General features: G+C 37.6%; 1 protein-coding gene across 2 annotated transcripts; it reads left to right on the top strand.

Annotated features, from left to right (window-relative positions):
* The first annotated feature begins 494 nt into the window (after positions 1-494).
* On the top strand, positions 495-22,888 carry ptprc (protein tyrosine phosphatase receptor type C). Of its 2 annotated transcripts, XM_051947650.1 has the most exons (30): positions 495-782; positions 5,178-5,195; positions 7,209-7,397; positions 7,548-7,897; positions 8,151-8,432; positions 8,539-8,766; positions 8,858-8,968; positions 9,267-9,404; positions 9,519-9,677; positions 10,228-10,383; positions 11,316-11,512; positions 11,612-11,672; positions 11,780-11,888; positions 12,198-12,235; positions 13,494-13,603; positions 14,122-14,212; positions 14,528-14,604; positions 14,718-14,754; positions 14,843-14,940; positions 16,144-16,269; positions 16,464-16,621; positions 17,209-17,344; positions 18,263-18,412; positions 18,743-18,833; positions 18,928-19,064; positions 19,238-19,372; positions 19,471-19,587; positions 19,697-19,857; positions 20,692-20,827; positions 22,036-22,888. In XM_051947650.1, exons 4-30 carry the CDS (start codon positions 7,732-7,734, stop codon positions 22,360-22,362), a joined length of 3,732 nt encoding a protein of 1,243 aa, XP_051803610.1. In that variant the 5' UTR covers positions 495-782; positions 5,178-5,195; positions 7,209-7,397; positions 7,548-7,731; the 3' UTR covers positions 22,363-22,888. The 2 variants fall into 2 exon arrangements, with proteins under 2 accessions (XP_051803610.1, XP_051803609.1); XM_051947649.1 differs by lacking the exon at positions 7,209-7,397.
* Positions 22,889-23,750: the final 862 nt, after the last annotated feature.

Genomic DNA, 23,750 nt, shown 5'->3' with positions numbered 1-23,750 from the left:
GTGCTAGTTCCTTGTGAGTTGTGAGTACATGGATGAATGGTTGTGGGCCTGTAAGCCTAAATGCAGGGAGGAGTCAGTGAGAAAGAAGCAGCGCTCTAAGAAGTTTCACTGCCGTATGCCTCATGTCTCTGATGTAAAATTTCTCACAAAGACCCTGACTTAAACAAAAGTTCAACAGCCAGGCAGAACACTTCAACCTGCAGGCCTCAGTGTGTTTGTTAACATCATTATTTTCTCCCACATCTCCGTTGTAGAGAACATACAGTGAATTTAAAAACAATCATTTATTAAGGATACAATTTAAGCCTAACTTGTTAACTACTACACTTAAACTGATGAGCTTCACCCTGCAGATCAGTTTCACTTACAGGCTTTTCACACTTGAGTTAAAGCAAGTGAAGATTAGACGAGTGAATATTTCCTGTTCTTGAAGCTTCCTGTCACAAAACATTAAGGTAAAGGCGGCTCTTTCATTGTGACATCACTCGCACTTGCTTGACTAGAAACCAGAGAGCGAGGTTTAGGGTTTGGGGAACAAGTCCAGGAAGCTGCGTCAACCGATAAGACAGAAAACATATGTAGCTCTAAATAAGTCAACGTTTTGACACATTTCTCTCTTAAAAATTAGGTTTAGAACACAGCTCCAGGTTGTGAGTTTCTGGTCCTCAGCAGGAAAACACTGTACGGCGTTTAGCCGTACACACCCTGACTCCTGGACATGGCAGGTCTCTCTGGTCTAAAAGTCCTGCTACTCTGGGCTGGAATCATCGGTTTCACCAACTGTAAGTAACCAAGTATAAAGTGAATTACGTGGCTTTCTTTGTGAAGAGATTGTGATGAGGAAGTGGTGTTTTACGAAGTTGTCTCCTTGTGTCTGTCGTGTGAAGAAAAGTCTGTAAATGATGCAAAACCTTGCAGGTGATGAGGTTGAACCCTTAACTCAGTTGTTTTTGAAGTTCCTGCAGTTGGTTGTTGAGTGTTTATGAGAAAAGCTGAATTATTTTCCATGTGTGAGATAGAGACATAAATCTGTCAGCAGAAGAGCTTGACAGTTCTCTTTTTTCTTTTTTTTGTGTGAAAACTGGAGACATCACCATACAAAATGTAATCATTTAAAGTTAAAAAAAAACTGAGGGCAGAAAATGACAAGCTACAGTATATCGCGCCTTTGAGTTGCATTTGCGTATGTGCTACTTCACGTTTCTTAAACTTTCCAAACCCAAGAAACACCAGACAGTGCAGCGCAACACTTGTGATGTGCGAAGCTGAAAAGTGACAGGTTTGTGTGCCCCTTTGGCAAAAGAATAAACACTTATGTTCAATCAAAGGCTGCTGTTAATAAGAAGACGTTCTTTAAAAGATGTTCTTTCATTTGGTACAAAGCTATGGGAATTTTTGCAATCATGTTTCTGTTCTGCTTTGACATTGTGTGAGCGTGTACTGTATATGTGTAAGTGTGGGTGGAGGGTACGTCTGTCAGAGATGAGAGAACTTTTTTGGGGTGTGTCCCTGCAAGCTCTTCACTTCAACACCAGTGGCTGTGGGTGTTGTGTATGATAAGCATCTCATTGTGTGTGTGTACGTGTGTGCGCGTGTATGTGTGTGTGTGTATGTGTGTGTGTGTGTGTGTGTGTGTGTGTGTGTGTGTGTGTGTGTGTGTGTGTGTGTGCGTGTGTGTGCATGCGCTAAGTCAGACTCATCTTACTGCCTCTAGCATCATTCAGAGTTCTGCTACTGCTCAACACATCAAACTTTTTTTTTGTTGCTATTTTCAGCTAGACGTCTGTACATATGAGCTGAAATAAATCCTCCACTCTATTTATTCCACAATGTCGTCTTTATCTTCAGTCAGGGTCAGTGTTTCTCAGCTTACTTGTGAAGTGAGTCATCATGCCACACCGCATTAACGGACACTTCTCATTTATATGCATCTTCACTTTCCCATTAATTGTTCATTGCTTCATGACCAACAGCGGACATCCAGACTTGATGTTAGACTGTAAATTTACCCCCAACTAGTGTAAAATCATCAAAATCAACTAGTATTGCCTACGGAAGCCGAAGATCTGAGCATTCCGCCCCGTTATATAACACAAAATGTAATAAGGGCAGCTGTACATATTACTAATAGCGATTAAATTTGTAAATATTTATCATCTGCATTTATTTCAAACAAATTCAGCATTGTTTGATTCTTCTGTCATTTATACAGTCATATGTCTCTTTAAGATTAAAATAATAATGCAGACCTTCTTTTGTAAAAATCCACACGTATGTTGGAACTATGCATGTGCATTTAATAGTGTTTTAATATAGGAAAACATTACCAGTCAAAAGTTTGGACACACCTTCTCATCCAATGCTTTTTATTTATTTGTATTATTTTCTACATTGTAGATTAATACTGAAGATTAACATTTTTTTGTATTCTGTTATAGTTTTGATGTCTTCACTATTAATGTACAATGTAGAAAATAATACAAATAAATAAAAATCACTGAATGAGAAGGTGTGACCAAACTTTTGAGTGGTAGTGTATAAGCAAGAAAATACAAACTAGCTTGTTCATTTATTCTAAACAAATTCAATTTTTTGTTTGATTCTTTTGTCATTTACAGCCAAATATCTCTTTATGATTAAAATAAAAATGCAATCCTTCTGTCGGAAAAATCCACATGCATGTTGGCGCTACATATAATAGTGTTAATATAGGAATACACTACCAGTCAAAAGTTTGGACACACCTTCTAATTTAATGCTTTTTATTTATTTGTATTATTTTCTACATTGTACATTAATACTGAAGAGTAACACTTTTTTTGTTAACAACGTATTTCCAGATGTATTCTTTGATAGTTTTAATGTCTTCAGTATTAATCTAAAATGCATAAAAATAATTAAAGAAAAATCATTCAATGAGAAAGTGTGTCCAAACTTTTGAATGGTAGTGTATATGGAAGGAAATGCAAATTAGCTTGTTCATTTATTCTAACCAAATCTGATTCTTCTGTCATTTATAGTCAAATACCTCTCTGTGATTAAAATAAAAATACAATCCTTCTTTTGTTAAAATACACATGCATGTTGGCGCTTTACACATGCATGTGATAGTGTTTTAATGTAATGATAAATGGAATAAGATACAAACTAGCATGGTCAATCTAGTTCAAAGCTCTGCTGAACTTCTTTGCTATTCTTCTCATGTCATCTCTACGCAAACTGAAGCTCAGCTCAACTGTCAAAGCCAAAGCTCATTTGCCGCTGTGCCACATTTAAGATGCGGCTCACTTCGGCTGCAGCAGGACAGCGTTATGTGATCACAAAGTTGACCACTTCCGTGTTCCATTCTGAGTTGCCTTTATTTCCTGGCAGAGCCGAACGATGCAGGCCGAGCCGTCTGAGACAGAGAACAAGTAAATGACTTGAGAATTCATGAAAAAAAAGGGGAAGCACAGTGTGTAAAATGAAGAAGTGAGGTCAGAGATGTTAAACATGCTACATAATTAAAGCAGTTTCATGGAGGAGGGGGAGCGTGCGTGTCACAAAGCAGGGGACGTTGCTCTGCGGTGAATGCAAAGCAGCATGAGAGGAAAGAACAGGCAGATTAAAAAGGACACAGATGAAGAACTGTGATAGAGAGAAAGCTGATGCTTCAGAGACAAATCCAGACATTGTATGAGTTATTTACTAAATATCATGCAGCTGAATGCATTGATGTGTCTGCATCTGGCATTCATTTCTTCTCTATGGTTGTCCATTCCTCAACCACTGTTTTCTTTAACTTCTGCTTCTTTTTCACTGGAACAAAACTCTCGTAACCTCGAACAGGCTGTTGTAACGGTGTGAATATTGCACCTTTCACGCTTTGCCATGAAGAAAGCGAAAAAGAAAGTACCCGAAAAGACATTTTAAACCAGGAAACACCTTTTTTTTTTAAAAAAGCAGATCAAGTTTTTTTTTTATTGTTACAGTGTTTCATTTTTAGGCCTTAATGCGGCTGAGACAAGCGTAGTTTTTGCTACAGCTCCCTTCAGATAAAGACTTCTCGTATCTGAAATACTCAGGAAGCGCTCCTCTCCAACCTTCCCTGAACCAATTCAAATCTGTCACCTCAGAACTAATAACTGACACAGTGAGTATGTACAGAGCGGTGAAATGTCACTGCAGAGAGCATGCATCTCTGCTCGATGCAGTGAAACAAGAATGCACCAAACCACATCCTGAGACTCATTGTTTCGACTGCCAACTATCACCTCATTGTTCACTGCTCATTGTCGCTATTTTAAAAAACAAATGGACACAACAGCAGGTGTAGATGCATCATCAGTAAATTCATTCCTAAAATCATACATGTAGTGACACATGACCGTATTTACATCACAGGACTTTTCACTTTGCTGACTTTTAAAAACAGAAATCATTTAAACCTCCAGACAGCATTAATATTGTTTTAAAAAATACTTGGTGATGCTGCTGTTTTGTTTGGTTTAAAGTATATTCATGAGCCAGTGATACGGCCGAACTGAAAGCAGTTTTGTAAGTATGGGGTGGTTCATGGTTTTAGTGCAAGGCAGGAAATTGTGGTTTGCTTTCTGAAATAGCAAGTGTGGCTTTTTTTTTCACATGTTGTCATAGCAACCAGGTTGTGCAGCACTGCCTCATTCAGACAACCTCAGGACCAGGAAAACTGTCACATATGTATAGATAATTATATAATTATATATTAAAGTGGTCTCAACCGATGTTTCATTTGCAAAAAAAAAAAGTGTAAATGTGTAAGTGTAGAATCTAATACATATCGGCATGAAAAACAGGTGAAAGTGATTTTAAAGTATTGCTTTTGGGAGTACGTGTTTTCCACAATGTGGTTTGTCCACAGGTGTCCTTCATCACATGTAAATATGAAACACGTGTTTACAGCGCACAATTAATTGCATTTTTTAAAAAAATCATTATATGGGGTTGTGATAAAATATGTTGTTTTGTTGATTTTTTTTGTGACTATACAATGAACATTAGAATTGCTTGAGGTTTGGGTTACATAGATCAAGGCTGTCGTCACTTATAAGTTGGTTTTACAAAACATTTTAGATTACTTGTGTGGCATATTCATGTAATAATGTTTTGTTTTATTCTCTCCTCATCTCATTTAAATGTGTCTGCTGCCCTCCCACCAGTTGAAGCGTCTGCACAGAGTGAGTATCACTTTAAAAATCATTCCATCTTGTGCTTCACACATTTGCAGTAATTGCATCCAGAGTCTGCGTTTCTCTTTCTTTATATTAAATATCGTCAAAGTATGTTGGTTTACTGTGGGTGTACTGAATGTATTTTGTTCACATTAAAGCCCGATACAGGAAGAAGGTTGATGTCACAGGATGCATGAGGACAGAAAGCTTGACCCTTTTCAGGTTCAGCTTTGCTGTCCTACATTTTTCAATGTATTACTTTACGGGCTAAACCGAGCTAAAGCAACCTAACCATAACCCGCTGCATAACTTAAGGGTCTGATTTGAGGATCTGAAATTATACACTTAAATCATAGGGAAATTTTTACAGCATCAATGAATATTATCTGTATTAAGTCATACAATGGTCCACAGCTTGTCCACATAATGATATTTATTCATGTTTTAACTCTGTGTAACTTTCCTGCTAAGGGGAACAAGTAAGTTGGATTTCTTGTATTTTAACGCTATTTAAATATATTTTATCTCAACTTCCAGCTCAAACACAGAAAGTCTGGAGAAATTAGAACATAAGAGTCAGAGTTAGAACAGAGGGACTGAATTTTAAATTTAGATACGTTTTAAAGGAGTTATGAAATTCTTTATACCATAGGCACAAGTCATTTGTTGATTTTTAAGCCAGTGAAACATAAAGTCTAATGTTATATTTTCTAATTCTGGGTTCACTGCAGTCATCAGTGGAAAATTCCATTTGAACATGATATATCTGGAAAATATGTTGCTCTAGACTTGTTTCCATCTTATCTGCTGATCCTGATCTAAGAAACAAATAGTGAAAGTGTAAAAAAACTACAGAGGCTTTGAATCAAAGTTGTGTTCAGGCTTAACTCCGTGTGCAACCTGAAGTTCTCTGGTTTAACAATGATTTATATTGATTTTTTTGTTTGCTTAGTCAAGAATGACTTTATATGTATACTGAAGGAACCATATAGTTCAAAATGCAGTTTTCCTTTTAACTTTTTAACATATTTACATGTTGCCAGTGTGTCTGGAGATCCACAAAATACGAGAAAAGATGTGCTCCTCTTTACTTTCATTTCCCCATAGATCTTAAAATGTGTCTTTGAACGGATTGTTCAGGTTTGCAGCCTGCTGTGATGTTACAGTATTAGAAGTGTTGGCTAGGTGGCTCCTCCTCCTCTGGCCTCCTCTCCACCAATCACTGAGCAGAGAAGATGCAGAGAGAGAGAGAGAGAGACATTTTTATTCTTTTTAATTTTATTCTTACTTTATAGTATTTGCACTACTGTCTTGCACCCCAGTGAAGTGTGTTAAGCTATTTATTTTGTGCTTATTTTATGTAATGCTTTGGCAATGCGAATGTGTGTTTGTCATGCCAATAAAGCTTCTTTGAATTGAATTGAATTGAATTGAATTGAGAGAGGGAGAGAGAGAGAGAGGCACTAATGCAGGCAGCAGTAGCTCAGTAGGATTTAAAACTACAAACAGCTCATTTGCAGCAGAAAGCACGAGCTGTGTGATGTTTTATGCTGGGACTTGAAATACACATTGTGGAGACTTATGACACTTAACATTTAAAAAGGGGTATCATATGGGACTTTTAATATATATATTTAACTGTGAGAAGAAGCTCAGCTCGTATAAAGTATCTGAATTCACAGCTAATGCTGAACCTGATTCTTTTTCTACAAATTGTTGAGTCTGACTGAAACCTCCAGCTGAGCATCATCTGACCTCCTCTGAGTGTAAAATCTACTCTGACCAAGTCCCTTTACAGCTATTTAATCACATTTAAAATAACAAAACAAACAAAAACTAACAAATGTGTAATTGATGTGAATGAAGGGCTGGATCGATAAATCAGTAGCACCTTTGTAACAAGAAGAAGCAGGATTTCTGTGGTCGTCCTTTTAAGAGGTCAAAAAGCCACATGCTGCACATTTTGACGTTGCAGGACTAGCACTGTGATGATGATCTGATTTTCTTCTTGGAATACAGATGTTTCAGCCACCTTACCTCCACCCACCACAGCAACTTCAGCCAGTCTATCTGTCACCTCCTCACCTCCACTCACCATGACAGCAGCTCCCACGCTGTCAGACATCAGTGTTTTCACCAAACCTCCACTCACTTCAGCAAACTTCTCCTCAAACCCCTCACATCCACCCATTTCACCTAGCATGTCTGGTAATGTACTCGGCCTCAGTTCATAGTTTTATGAGAATCACTGGTGTAGCATTTTAAATTACTGAAATGTTACAGAAGCATGGGGTAAGACTGCTTGTCTTTGAGTATTTCTGTCTGAAAATGACCTCCATCATGCTCTCCATCCTGCAGTCACTTCTTCTCCTGCAAACATCTCAACCCACACATCCACCAACCACTCAGTCTCTCAGACAAATACAACTCAAAACCCTCCTTCTCCTCCAGTCACCACAGAGAAACCTACCACCAAAGGTTGGAATTTTCTCATTCATTATGTAGGATTGTGATAAAATCATGTTTTCTATGAGTTTATATAATGAACATTAGCACTGCTGAGGTTTGTGTTAGAAGTTGCTCACAGATCATAAATAGTTGTTGTCATTTAATGTGCATGCTTCATATTTATGTATTAATGTTTTGTTTTATTCTCTCCTCATCTTGTTCAAATGTGTCTGCTGTCCTCCCACCAGTCCAAACACAGTGTGAGTATCAGTTTAAAAGATAATCTATCTTGTGTTTCACATTTAAACTAACTGTGTCCAGCGTCTGTGTTTCTCTCTGACTTTACAATGAATACAGTGAAAGTATATTTTTATTGTCAGTGCACTGAATGTATTTTATTCCTCAGCCTACACAGGAACATGTTCAGCATGAACAATGTGTCTGAGATTTAAAATGGCAACCTGTTGGTTTATAGAAACTAAGATTTAATAATGTTGTTGATTTTGTGTTCAGGTTTTTACACTGTGACAGCCATCCCTTTTGGCCTCCAGATTGACATGAGATTGAACTCCACTGCTGGAAACTACAGAATATATCTGACTAAAGAAGGCAAACCAGAGACTAGAAAGATGTTCAACATTACGTTCTCCAATCAAAGTTCATCACATAACATCACACAACTGAAGCCCTGCACCGAATATCAGTATGAAGTTGTATTTATCAACAATGATGGCAGTGAAACCTCCTGTAACCACACTGAAGATAAAAACGGAACTGTAACAACAGAACGAATGCGTGAGTCCAAATAACTAACACTGTTTAATTCATCTGATGTTCTTTGAGTTAACAAATGAGACTGTGTATAAAACAGACACATTTGTGCATCTTTTGTGTATTTCAGGTGAAGGTGACATTAAAGCTAACAGCTCCATTCCTGGATTTATTTCTTTCCAAAGTGATTGGGACATCAGCTCCTTATTATCAACACCAAATAAACATCTGCAATACATCAATAAAACCTACCGTCTCAAACTGGATATCGAGGACATTTGCTCAGATTTTACAGCAACCTTCACTTCAGGAAACTGTGTGAACTCTTCCATTAGCATCACCAAAAGCATCCCTGTTGGTATGTATGAATGGATGAACCTTCATTTAGAAATTCATGTGCTTCAGACCTCAAATAAACAGGTTTTATGTTTATACTTCTAAATCCTCAGATGACTTAGATCCAAGTGAAATAAAACAGACTGTTTCCACTGGACTTCCTGCAACTATCAATACGTTCCCTTCAGACTGTAAAAATCTCTCCGTTGATTACACCTGTTCAGGTAAGTGGAAAGACCAGAAGTGGAGACTTTCAGCAACATTATCAGAACATTTACATGGAAGATGTGCAGTTTAAACACTAACACAGCATTAAAACAATGAACGATGATGAAAATCAGTTTAGGTGTTTTGGTGAGAGAAGACTGAGCTGCTGCTTTGTGCTCTTTGTCAATCTGTTCTGAATATTGTTTCTCTGAAAGTGTCCAAAGATGAATCTGAACCTAGAAGATAACTGCTCATCCACACTGAGATACAAACACCAGTTATTGTAGAAATCCTGTCATACTTGTGTCTCCTCAGAAAATGGAAAAGTCAATGACTCCAAGAAACTGTCTGAGCTGGAGCCTTTCACAGACTACACCTGTACTGGTCTGATTAAAGACAACAACGTCCCCTTAGATAAGAGAACTCCACCGATCCCCGTCAGGATCGACTGTAGTAAGTTTGATATTTACTTTAACTCAGTGGAGTGAAAGTTTGTATCCTCAGAGGAGTAAATCACAGTAACAGGTAGAAGATTTATTATTGCTGACATCAACTGTGTTCCAACAGGTTTTACACCAAAGGAAATCACCTCAATGAGAAAAACAACCAACACTTCCATTGAGCTGACCTGGACAACAACCAGTGACAACTGCCAAGAAGACCTTCCTAGACTTCAGAACCTTTCACTGTCTTATGACTGCAGCTGTGAGACGAGTAAAAGTAAAAGTAAGTAAAATAGTTTGGAGTCACTGTATTTTTTAGGACTTTTTAAAAATGAAATATGTGTTTAAATCCTCAGTGAGTCTCTTGCATTCAGATGTTTCTTTGTTCCAACGTTTCAGAACATTAAAGTAAATGTAAATGATGTTGTGTCATGTTGTGGTTTACATTGTTATTAAAATACTCACATACAGTAATATACAGAACAAGCATTGAAATGTCACAGTTTGATGACAGTTTTCTACAGAAGACAGAAACATTGACGTGTTCACAGTTAAAAATGTTACTGTGCAGAAGATGAACTGATCTGAAACAGTTTTCTGCAGAAAGAGTGATAAAAGCAGTTTCTCAGTCTGCTGCTCATAGAGTAAACAGTGAATACTGAGGTTTTAGCTCACAGGACCACAATCAGAGCTGGAGATTCTTAATGTGTAACCTGACAAACAGACCAGAGTGTTTGTGGATATTTCTACAACTTTAACATGAGATTCAGTCATTTAAGTGTCTTTAGATTGACCTGCTGTTACTAAAACAGTTCATTAAGATTCTGTTACAGTTACAGGCAACTTGATTCCACGTCCTGATGGAGGAAAATGTGACTTCACTCCACTCTTACCGTACACTGAACACACCTGTGACATAGTTCCCACCTACAAAAAGGACAACAAAGATGACCAACGGCTAAGAGTTCTCCTGAAAACTGATGTTGGAAGTAAGTGAGCAAGAAAATATCAGATCACAGTCCTCAAAACACAGAATACAAAATGTCTAGTATTCACTCATCACAATTAAACTCTGTTTTGCTGCATTTCTGTTGTTTACCATCTTGTTAAGATCAATTTGTTTATGTAAAAATTATATCTTTTTAAAACACCTGGAACCTTTCAATGTAGAAACAGTGCAAATATTTTAGGAGAAAACTGAAATCATGTGATTCACAGAAATACAACTCCATTCTGTCTGGTACAGAAACTATGTTGAATTAAGTCAGTACTTTGCTTTAAGGAATGAACTAATAACTATCTATGGTAGTTATTTAAATTATAATTCGAAATGCAAGATTTTTATTCACTGTTATAGAAAGTTGATGAAGGTAAATCCTGACACTCAGAGAGCACAGCAGGCCCTGAACCTAACACCAATAGTGACAAAACATTATAATCAACATTTAAAATATTCTCTAATCATTAGTAAACAGATCAGTGTTCAACACGTACCAGAATCATATATTTTCTCATTGAAGTTCTTACTCTCAGTGTTTTTCTCTGTGATCTGTGAATGTGTAGAAATTTACCAGCTTCATTCAGTTCAGTTCAAATGTGTCTGCATTTCATTTTTCATCTCACAATTATTTATTGATAGTTTTTAATTTTATTGAAATATATTTAAATCAAGTCCAAACTACAAAACAGTACCAGGAAAACAAAACCACAATTTAAAAGCCTCATAATTAATCATTCAACGAAACAAGAGAAAATAATGCCTGTCTGATTCTTTAACCAAAAAATAAATTGAATAATATTATAGCAACCAACATACAAACGCACCAATCATGCTAAAGTTCAGATACCACAACATCTCTGTAGCTGTGAGTAAAAGTTGCATCTAACATCAAATATTTGATCTTTTTTCATTCTCTTGCAGCACCAGAAGATATTAAACATGTGAGCTCGAATCTTCCAGAGAATAATTTGATTAAAGTAAACTGTGACTATCACGGTCGTTTGTTTGGAGAAAAGAAGATATTCAGAGCACGTCTTAATAATGAGAAACAACTTGAGAAGACGAAATGTGACTTTGAATTCAAAGATCTGAGCTACTCTACGAACTACACAGTGGTGGTTTGTATAATCCTGTTTTGTATTTCTTCAGAATATTCCTATTTTACTGCTCATTTATTGCTGGATGCTGTAATTCTTAATGACGTTCTGTCTTTATAGGTGACTGTTTTCAATGGAAAGCTGGAGAGCAATCCCAAGATTATATACGTTTCCACCAAGTGTACGTGCTGTTTTCATGGAGTCCACTATTTGCTCAGATAAATCATTTCATTCAGACATCTGATACACTTACATGTCTACATGTTGTCTTTGTTTCTTATTTTACAGATAATGACAAAGCTCTCATTGGGTTTCTGGTCTTCCTCATCATCCTCACCTCCGTGGCTCTGCTTTGGGTTGTGTTCAAGATCTACATTTTGAAACGCAGAAACTTGCAGTAAGAATCCGTCTTCGTATGTCACACAAATTCTGTGTTATTTTCACAGTCAGGCCGCTTCTGCTTTGCGTTTATTCATGATTGTTTCATTTTACATCGATAAACCTGCAGGGTTTATTTTACTACTGATTAGACAGCATGTTTACATTAACAGTGCAGATATTCCTGCTCCATATGAACTGGGTATTCGACAGAAACATCATTACTGTTAACACATTCATCATTTACCTCACCGTCACCTTCTTATTCCATCTTATAATCCATTTAATTGAAATCCTTTGAAACATGTCTTCACTAATTTCTTTACAGGGATGGGAGTGAAAACATGATGCTGATCTCAACAGCAAGTGAGTAGATTTACTTAGGAAACTTTAGGTTTCCTGTTTTTTTTTTCTTTTTCGTTTTCTATGATAAATTTTTGCATTGCTTTTACTACATAGTTTCTATTTAGAGTTTACTGGTGAAGGAATGTCGTCCAGTTTGTTTACATTCATGTGACAAATATATTCTGTGATCTTGCATCAATGAGTGAGTTCCCTGTTTTGCAATCTTTTCGCTACCTTGTTTCCTATAACGTCAGTTTTGCTTCTCAGTACTGCACCCTCCAGTAGGCCTTCACTGTTTCCATAAATGCTAATTATATATGTTCACTGATTAATGTTTTATCAAAAAGAAATAATTAATAGTGCAATGTCAAAAATCTCAGAGAGTAGTCTGGACTGTTCTGTCATCCAAGTGTGAGGTTTCATAAGGCGAGCATTTGGAGGATGTTTGGTGAAGAAAACAACAGGGTCACACAAGTAGCAAAGAAAAGTAGCTTCTCCTTTCTGACCATCAGATCAGCCATGAAGTTAATTCATCCTGTGTGAGCTGCTGATCCACTCACACAGACAGCGTTCATGTACGCAACCAGTCTAAAGTTAGGACACACCTTCTCATTCAATGCTTTTTATTTATTTGCATTATTTTATATATTGTTCATTAATACCAAAGATTAACACTTTCTTTGTTTACAACATAATTATATATGCATTCTTTTATAGTTTTGATGTCTTCAGTATTAATCTATAATGTACAAAATAATTAAATAAAAACCACTGAATGAGAAGGTGGGTCCAAAGTTTTGACTGGCAGTGTATATATGAACAATGGCAAGAGATGGAATTCAGCAGACAAAAGCCACATACTGTATATTCACAATAAACTGCTCAAGACCTTCCTAGAATAACTACACTATTATAACAGACTAGACAGAAAAAGTCTGTACTAAATCCAAGAAAATCACACATAAATCCAGCTGATCACAGTATGAGAATGTGTGTAAAAAAGGAGTCATGTTTCAAGAACAACAGTTCATGAAAACAGCTCGCAGTATTTTAAAAAAATATTTTGCTGTCATTTAGTCATGACTTAATATTACTGTATCTCAGTATTGGATTATTTACTGTATATTAATGACATAAAACAATATCTTAACCCATTAATATTGTCAAATAATAATTGCAAGTCTACATAAAAACTACACCCATTGTAAGTATCAAATAAGAGGTTAAAGAATTTTCTGTTCATGTTCAAAGCATCTCATTTTGTGACTGACTGTCGTAGATGATGAAGAAAACCTGCTGCCCGTTGAGCCGATTGTAGCGGACGTGCTGCTGGACACCTACAAGAGGAAGCTCGCTGACGAGGGACGACTTTTCCTGGCTGAGTTTCAGGTAAATTCATTAGTTGATCATTTATTGGGAATTATCACTATTTCTATTTTTGATCATATTTTTTTCTCCCTTATTTAGACGCTTCATAATACATTGATCAAATAAAACAAAATATACTGTAGATTTGAGTTGCCAGAAAAAAATACTGTAGAATAATGAAATTTCATGAAGATGCAGTAATATGTAAGGATATTTACATGTATAAAACAATCAACTTTTCTTTAAAATATCATAAATTTTTCATGTTTTTTCAGTTGTCTTTTTATGCCAAAAAGATTAAACATTCAATAAAAGAATGGAAATGTTCTGATCATTCACAGTTGCAGGTTATTAAAAGAATTTTACATCTGACATTTACTGTAAATACTTCAGTGTGGTTGTAACTTTACTGATATTTTTTGTAATTCAAAAATACAGAAAGGCTCGACTTAAACACTGGAGGTTGGCTGTACATGTCAGGGCATGATTGTTGTTGTTCTTCCTCCCTGGCAAATAACACAGTCTGTTTTCGCTTACAGAGCATCCCCAGAATTTTCTCGAGGTACACTGTGAAAGAGGCCAAAAAGCAATGCAATGTCCCCAAGAACCGCTACGTGGACATTTTGCCCTGTGAGTCAGAGTCTGTCCAACCACACATGAGACTTTTTACAGAGCAGATGAAAGCACTGAGAAGATACATGTTATTAGGACGAGCCTACAGACTGTACACCTCATCATCAGTTGTACCTTGAAACTGAAGTTTGGCTAAATGGCTGTTATTATGGTTACTTTTATACCTTTACTTTTACTTTTATAACTTATTTTATGTCACGTGGATTCACAGGGTTTTTAATGTTAATCTAAATCACAGTAAAACCTGACATTGGATGTTTATGGTTGTTAAGATGACCTCTGTGAAAGACTTTTTCTTCTATTTTGAACTAGATGACTACAACCGTGTCCAACTGAGCACAGGAAATGGTGAGGCAGGATGTGACTACATCAATGCCAGCTTCGTTGATGTACGTAAAACACCTAAATGACACCTCTGCTATTTTTCCTCTGGCCGCTGCAGTCAGAAAAATAACAGCAACATTGTTAAAAATAATAATTGAACATCACTTTTTGTCTTCAGGGCTTCAAGGAATCCAAAAAGTACATTGCAGCTCAAGGTAACGTCATGTTCTCATACTTCTGACACACTCGGTGCACTAGCATTACTTCATGTAATCCGGTACCTGCATGCTGTGTGTGTTGTAGGGCCGAAGGAGGAAACTGTAAGTGACTTCTGGAGGATGATCTGGGAGCAGCAGTCCTCTATTATCGTCATGGTAACACGCTGTGAAGAGGGAAACAGGGTAAGAGAAGCTTGTTGTGCTGTTACACTGTTGGTAAGGGTGGAAAGTAATTACATTTACTAAAGTACTGTAATAAGTACAAATTGAAGGTACTTGTACTTTACTTGACTATTTCTGTTTTTTTCTACTTTATGTTTCCACTTCATTACATTTCAGAGGGAAATATTGTACTTTGTTCTTCTTGCCATTTATTTCACAGCTTTAGTTCTTTTTTAAGATGAAGAATTTACATCATGGATAATAGAAAAAACTTTTATTCTACAACACACTGCTGAAGATTAAACCAGTGGTTTTGAATCTTTTCAGCCTCTGACATCTTACAAAAAGCTGTTTGCAGTCTGAGTCACATTTCTCCACCAAACAGTGATTTCCTCCTCTAGACGTCTCATGTTGTTTCATTTCAGTAAATGTTCCAATCCAACATTTCACCAAAAAAGATGAAAGAAAAGGATCTAAAACTGAAAGCAGATTTATGTATCAGATTTTTTTAAAATTATTTTTCTTCTCTCCCTTCTTTAAATGGTTTGATGAGTTATCCGATTTATGTATTTTACATATTATTCTGCTGTTTGTATTTTAAACTGTTTATGAAGGAGTTCAAACAGGCTCCAGCCAGAGAAACTGCAACAGTAACATTCTGTTGACACACTGAGGCTTCATTTATGGAAAATCTATGTCATATATAGTAATAAATCACTCAGGGGGACCAACTACATTTTGCTGCTAATACTTATTTACTTTTACTTCCGTATGATTTTTCACGCAGGACTTTTACTTGTGATTAAGTATTTTGACATTTCTGTGTTGGTACTTTTACTGAAGTAAAGGAACTGGATACTTCTACTGCTACTTATTGTTGGAATCTATTTTTAAAAACGGTTCTCCACGTGACAGAACAGAAACTAATTTCACCAGAAATTACTGACTTGATTCTGCCTTTCAGTTTCAAACACTCATGCGTCAGTTACTCTGCCACATACAGTCATCAAATATAGAGAAGCCCAAAATAATCACTCATGTGTGCATCATGTTCTCATTTCTACAGCAAATGTTACCTGCTTGTTTTATCTGCTCTTTGGCTATCTGCTGTTAGCGTGCACCAGCTGCACATTTGATATTTTGGTTTAAATGCTAAGCTGTCACACTTTATTCATTACTGATGTGAAAAATAGTGCTGTCAGTCGGTCTCTCTCTGTTTCGCAGGTGAAGTGTGCTCAGTACTGGCCGTCTCCTGACCGAGAAACCGAGATCTTTGAGGAGTTTATTGTGAAGCTGAACTCCGAGGACCAATGCCCAGATTACACCATCCGCCGTCTCAGCCTCACTAATGTAAGTCTCATCAACACTTTCATCGTTAAAATAGTGACAAAGTGTGTTTAACTGCGGGCCACACACGAACAGGCATGTGTGTCCATCTTTATCTCAACAAACAGATTTTATTCAGCATTAATGAATGTGTGTAGGTGTTTGTAGATGTATTTGTATGTTTTTGCATAACCACTTGCCTGTCTGTTTGTGTGCAGAAGAGGGAGAAGAACTCAGAGAGAGAGGTGACCCACATCCAGTTCATGAGTTGGCCGGACCACGGCGTCCCAGGAGAGGCTCACCTCCTCCTGAAGCTCAGGCGGCGGGTCAATGCTTTCAAGAATTTCTTCAGCGGCCCCATCGTCGTCCACTGCAGGTACATTAAGAAAAAATCCCATTCTGTGATCAACTAATATTTCAAAACATCATCTGGATGATATTTTTTATATTTCTTACTGTGTTTATCCCATTTCCATTCCTCCATCAGACTTACCAGAAACAAAACAATATGCATTTTTTATGTTTTTTTATTTATTCTTGTTTATAGTGCCACCTTGTTGGTTTCTGATTCATCCTTTATATTTGCTTGTCTTATACAATGTTGTTGTTTTTTTCCTGCTGGTTCTGCTATCTGGTTAGATGCTAAGTTCTACGAGTTGTACTGATGCATGTTGTGTGCAATGGAAACTGCAGAAAATCTGCCGGTCATCTTTCTGCTGATGAACAGCATCCTTTGAAACTTTCAGAAACACAGTGCCTTTTTAGACACAGCAGCTTCTCCCTCATAGCTGCTGAATTAGGGAAAACTAATTTAAGGTTGTCACTGGGAAAATTGAGAATTCATCAGGCTTTATCTCCCCCTCCTTCTTCTCTGTTAATGCTCCACTGTGCCTTCACACGTCACTGAATACGTGATAAATGACAGAATCGTCTAAACACAGTCCATATCTCTCTCTTGTGAAGTGCTGGAGTTGGCAGGACAGGCACGTACATCGGCATCGACGCCATGATGGAAGGACTGGAGGCCGAGAACAGAGTGGATATCTACGGTTATGTAGTCAGACTCCGCAGACAGAGGTGTCTCATGGTTCAAGTAGAGGTAAAATATCACTTTAGATCATGTTCTAGACACTGCATGTGTGTGTGCCTGTGTGCTGAGATATCTGATCAGATTTAGGGTCAAGTTTACTGACTGAATAGGATGTTCCATAAAAGGAACTCCACAGTTCAAAAAAGAAACATACAGAAAACGAAAGCAAGGTGAGCATAGAGCTAAACAGAATAATAAAGATTAATCAGGAGATATCGATAAGCAAGTGTATAATTATAGTGTAGCTATTATACACATCAAACAGGTGAAAAAAAATGGAAAAACTTTTTTTTTATTAAAATTGATGTTTTCTGAACAAATATACACCTTTAATGCACATGCTGCATACAGGACTGTGATGTACTTGATGGCTAAACTCTACAAGTAGTGCAAAGGAAAATGTGGTTGGTGGCCTAGTCGAGCCAATGTGCAGCCCAAAAACTCAACATAAGGGTATAATAATATAACTTCAAGTGTTTTAGGGTGATTTTACAGAAAGTGTACGGTTCAACTGTTTATACTTGTGATGATGTGTGGACAGTATCTGATCGCTGTGGCTCACAGGGCTTTCTAGTGTTTACCAGAAGGAAGAAGCTTAAACGGGTTGTGCACAGTATGTTTGCATATGCAATGTGCTAAACTTATCAATGCACTCTTAGTATCTTCATTTATGACTATGTACGTGCACAGAATACACTAAGTATTAACAAAACTTATAAATTTGCTGAGTTTTAAACAGTACATTCACAGTAAATCCTGTATTTAGTTTATGCCCATCACAAAGTAGAAAAACTAAGATGGGAGTTGTGCAGCTTTATAGCAGCATCGCTTTCTAATATAATATGTGTGTGTGTGTGCATGTGTGTGTCAATTGTCATCATAATATTTATATTATGTATTAAGATAAATGCATTTGCTCTCACGTAGGCCCAGTACATTCTGATTCATCAGGCCCTGCTGGAACACAACCAGTTTGGAGAGACAGAGATCAGTCTGTCTGAACTCCACAGCACACTGAGCACGCTCAAACAGAAGAACTCTGACAATGAGCCCACGCTAATGGAGGACGAGTTTGAAGTATGATACCTCTGCATTTATTTGATCATTTTTTGAATGTTTGCTTTCACCTGGAATGCATTGTAGGAAGCTGAGGACAGATTTTCACCAAACTAAACTGCTCATTTTCATTTATGCCATCATACTAAATACAGACAGTTAGTTTTCTGACACAGTAATGGAAATCCCCTTAAATCATACACATCTTTAATTAAACATCTTTCACCATCATTCCAAAGCCATCATTTGTGTTTCTGCGGCCTCTTTCCTTCACATCCTTTATTATATAATATGGAAGAAGTTTCAGGTTCTTTATTTCATCTTTTTAAAATCACTGTCTTTGCATTTCAGAGACTTCCTACCTTTAAGAACTGGAGGACGTTTAACTCGGGCATCACAGAAGAAAACAAGAAGAAGAATCGCTCTTCTTCTGTCATCCCATGTGAGTATCAGCTGCAAACTCTGTGTATCCCTCTAAGTGCTAAATGTGTTTAGTTTCTCTTGTGTCTTACATTACAAAACCTGCCCCCCCTTAGATGACTTCAACCGAGTGCTGCTGAAACTAGATGAAGGACGCAGCCGTGAAAGCGACCCCGATGAGGAAGACGAGGAAGAGTCATCAGATGAAGAGGATGAAGACTCCACTAAATACATCAATGCCTCCCACATTGATGTATGTTACACATTCAGCCTTTTTACTAGTTTCTGAATAAAAATCCGTGTTTTGTTTTGTCAGATGTAACTTCAGTGAGTCTAAATGAATTCATACATATCATTAAAAGTATTGGATCCTATTTGTCTGGACTGTGTACCACAATAGACGGAGGTGTTTTCTTGTCCTCACAGGGCTACTGGGGCCCACGTGCCCTCATCACAGCACAGACCCCACTGACAGACACCATGGATGACTTCTGGTTGATGGTTTACCAGAAGAAAGCAACTGCTATAGTCATGCTCTCAGACTGCAGTGAGGGAGAGAAGGTACCGAAAGAAGAAGGCATTTATAATGGCACAGACTCACATTCACCTCTAGGACATACATGTGAAATTTGTTTTCTTGTGTGTCTTCTTGTTAACAGGAGTCTGTGTACTGGGATGAAGACAAGAAAACATTTGGGGAAATTGAGGTGGAGGTGGCAAGCACAGACACGTGCCCAGCTTTTATCCGCCGCAACATGCTGATCCGTCATGTCAAGGTAACGCAACCGACACCTAGTGTGTCCCTGAAACAAACTCTGTTTCACTTCCATATTCATCAGTTCAGTGTCATGAGCTGCTTTAAGCCAACAGCGTTTCTGTCCGCAGAGGAAAGAGAGTCGGCCAGTGAAACATTTCCAGTTCCTGAAGTGGGAGAGCAGAGAGCTGCCAGAGAAACCTCAAGATCTCACAGATATGATCAAGGACATTAAGCACAACTGTGGCGGCAGCAAATCACAGAGGAGCATGCTCACTGTGGTCCACTGCAAGTAAGACAACCTCACAGAAAAGCACCTCTGTTCAATGAGGAGAACGAACAGGGAGAGTGTGTACGCAAACACAAGAAGGGCATTTTATATCAGGATGACTCAGGGTGACTTTCACAGCTTTCAAAGGTCAGTTTCAGGCCTGTAATAAGTTCTGGATTGATATTGTCAAAGTACTTTAAGCTTTACAGTGGCATCACTTTTTAAAACAATGCATATAAAAAGAAACGCTGTGTGTTTGAACAGATTGTCAGGTATTTAAGACTACAAATCAACAGTAAATGTCTTGTGTTTAGTTCATCAGAGTAGCAGTCAGAGGTTTGTAGAGTAAACTTTTTTAAGGAAAAAACTTTAGTATTTACTAAGCATGAAGTAAAGTGCACTTGTCCAAATACTGCACTTATTCCTGCTTACAGTGAGAAAAATGTTAAAGAGCAGCTCTCAGCAGATCACCTGATTAATGTCATGTATGAATAAAGCAGGAATAACTGATCAATGATATGAATTTAAATCACGATATTTTAATACTTTTTTCTTAAAATACAAAGCAGTTTTTAAAGTTCATTACATTTGTGCACTTTTTTAAAATTGTCCACAGCAGCCTGACATATTTTAGTGCGTTTGAAATGATCCAACTGGCTGAAATAGAAACAAAAGAAAACCAAATTAGATCTGGAGATTCTCCTGTTCATATTCATCAAGTCAGACAAAATGTCACTTCTGGCAATGTGATAAATACAGACGTTGTGTACAGCTGCCTGCTCTCATGTGGTTAAAGACGTTAATGGAAAGAGTTGCTTATCTTAACTTTCTTGTCTGTGTGCTGCATCTCCTCAGTGATGGCTCGTCCCGCTGCGGGGTTTTCTGTGCGCTCTGGAATCTGCTGGACAGCGCTGAGACTGAGAAGCTGGTGGATGTTTTCCAAGTGGCCAAAACGCTGCGAAAGGAGAGACAGGGGATGCTGTCGAAGCCTGTGAGAAAGAGCACACAGTTTGACTGCTTTAAATTCTAACAACACTAGATGAGTAAAAACACCACAGGGGCTATGTTTGCAGAGATTGCTGTGATAATATTGCTTTAAAGTTCCTTCTAGTATCTGTTTACTGTACAGGCTTACTGTGGTGGATTGTACCAGGAGATCAAGATTTCACATCACTAGTTCACTTTGAATGATTCCATTTAGTTTTGCTTATGATGCTGTTTTAAAAGAATGAAATGAAAAGGCTGATGATTCTCTATCTACAGTATCTATTAAATTAAACAAACCCTATGAAAAGACCAAACCAAGCATTGCCAGAGTTCTTCTAAAAGTACTTCTGACTGTAATAACTACATCAGTTGCTGGCTCTCAAACCAAAGCTCATTAGTTCTTATTGAAGATGTAGATCCTTTTGAAAGCACATAAATCATGTTCTAAATCAGCTGGGCACTGCAGTTTTTAAACAGGAGAAAACTCTTTATTTTTAGCTGCAGATTGGTGCTTTAGTGAGTAATACAGCAGCAGGATGGTGTATGTGTGGCTGACTCATAAGAAATTATTGTGTCTGTGTTCACTGTAATGTAGATACATAAATCCATGCATTATCTATACACCGTTTAATCCTCATTAGGGTCACGGGGGGGGGGGGGGCTGAAGTCTAGCCCAGCTGGTGGACAGGTCACCAGTCTATCACAGGGCTACACATAGAGAAAAACAATCGCACTCACATTCACACCTACAGACAATTTAGAATTACCAATTAACCTCAGCATGTTTTTGGACGGTGGGAGGAAGCCAGAGAACTCGGAGAAAACCCACACAAGCACATAGAGAACATGCAAACTTCACACAGAAAGATCCCAGGAAGGTCAGGACACAAACCAGAGATCTTCTAGCTGTGAGGTGACGGTGCTAACCACTGAGCCCATGAAGAAGCATGTCATCTACTACAATAGCGTGGCGAGTCCTATTTTTAGAATATCAGGATAAACAAACATTAATAGCAGGAACAGTTTTGTATTTTTGTGCGATTGTTGACAGTAACAGAAATGTAGAAAGTCACCAGATTTATCATATGAAGCTGTCCTCTGGTTCTCTGACTGATCTAGGAAAATGTGCAGATTTTACTCCTATGAAAACCTTGAACATTATATTGATATTGTGATATTGTTTGTATCTGCTTAAATCTGTGTTTGTAACAGGAGCACTACCAGTTCTTATACAGCGCTCTTGAGGGCGTCTTCCCAGTCCAGAACGGCGAAGTGAAACCAGTGCAGGCCTCTGCCGCCGACTCCATCCAGATCGTCAATGAGACAGAAGCAACAGAGAAGCCAGCTGAGGAGAAGGCTGAGCAGCCAGCCAGCACTACCAGCAGCGAGCAGCAGGCGGCGGCAGAGAACACTCCTCTGGTGGCTGAGGAAGAGAAGAAAGACCCAAAAGAGGAGCCTGAGAAGGAGTCCCCCGGCCCCACGGAGACGATGCCACTGGAGGACACCAGTAACGGTCCCACGGTCACTGTGGAGGTCTGAGAGGCAGGCTGTGCCTTGAACTCCTGGGAAGGAGTGCTTAAGTTGAATGCTTTTAAAAATTACTTTATGAATGTATAAATGTTGTAAAGCTTAAACACAGTGTGGTTTTCTTTGAAATTTGTTAAAGAATTTGATCAGATTTTTTAATATAAATTTCCAAAAATATGATTTAAACTAAGTTATAAATATGTTAGTTGAAAATGTGTACGTGTGAAAATATTCATTTCTATGACCAAGATTTGCTTTAGAGTTGCTGTTGTCAAACTAGGAGCCTTAGAATTACTGTATAGTGAAAGACGTTTAAGAGCAAAATTTTAAATATACAGTAGAAAAGTTGTTTTATGTCCTACTGTAATATTGCGTTGGGTTTAATTAAATTTTTTTGTATTATTGTTCTTGCTAAATGGACAGATACTAAAGTGCCCATTTATATATATCTGGTATATCTGATTAGTTTACTTGTTAAGCTCAAAATTTGTTACATGACACTGTGCTTTTTCATTAAAAGAGACTTATAAGAGTTTTATTTATGCCGAGTACTTGCTTATTGTCATCAGCTTTATATTTTCTCAATCAGTTTCTACTTTTGTGCACAAAGGTTTCTGCATGAAAACTTTTAAGCTTGAGCATTTTTAACGTCTTTTTCTTCCACCAAAAAAATGTTCAAAAATTTCCAAAAAATGTTGAAAATTTGGACATCAGGAGTTTCACTGTGAATTTTTTTTTTTTTTCCACATTTTCAAACTTTAAATTGGCTCAGTTATGACCCGCAGGATGACACGAGAGTTGATAGTGCACAGCTCAGCAAACATCATTGTGTTCTGTATAGAAATCACAAAAAGCTGCTCTCAATAATCTTTCACGGTGAGCAGATGTTCTTGTGTTGCAGGCCCATGGTCCAGACGTGGCAATCGAACAGGTCGGGGGGGTCTGGCACCGTGTACTTCCTAGAGCACCTCCTCTTTTTGCATTCTTCATATGGGATGGAAATAAAGTAACGTTGGTTTAGCACGTCGATCAAAGGCCTGTTCAGTGGGTACGGAAAGTATTCAGACCCCTTGAAATTTTTCACTGTGTCATTGCAGCCATTTGCCAAAATCAAAAAAGTTCATTTGATTTCTCATTAATGTACACTCAGCACTCCATCTTGACAGAAAAAAAACAGAAATGTAGAAATTTTTGGACATTTATTAAAAAAGAAAAACTGAAATATCACATGGTCATAAGCATTCAGACCCTTTGCAGCGACATTCATATTTAACTCACATGCTGTCCATTTCTCCTGATCCTCCTCGAGATGGTTCTGCTTCTTTATTGGAGTCCAGCTGTGTTTAATTAAACTGATTGGACTTGATTAGGAAAGGCACACACCTGTCTATATAAGACCG

This window comes from Acanthochromis polyacanthus, chromosome 4 (genome assembly GCF_021347895.1).
Source record: "Acanthochromis polyacanthus isolate Apoly-LR-REF ecotype Palm Island chromosome 4, KAUST_Apoly_ChrSc, whole genome shotgun sequence".
Taxonomy (NCBI): Eukaryota; Metazoa; Chordata; class Actinopteri; family Pomacentridae; genus Acanthochromis; species Acanthochromis polyacanthus.
This window is presented reverse-complemented; position numbering and strand designations above follow the sequence as displayed.

Bases quoted from the DNA above. Each gene is read 5' to 3' on its own strand.
- ptprc (XM_051947649.1), top strand. From the start codon at position 7,732: ATGAACATTAGCACTGCTGAGGTTTGTGTTAGAAGTTGCTCACAGATC. The intron at 14,605-14,717 runs GTACGTAAAACA...TTTTGTCTTCAG, and splicing joins TCAATGCCAGCTTCGTTGAT to GGCTTCAAGGAATCCAAAAA. The intron at 19,858-20,691 runs GTAAGACAACCT...GCATCTCCTCAG, and splicing joins CTCACTGTGGTCCACTGCAA to TGATGGCTCGTCCCGCTGCG.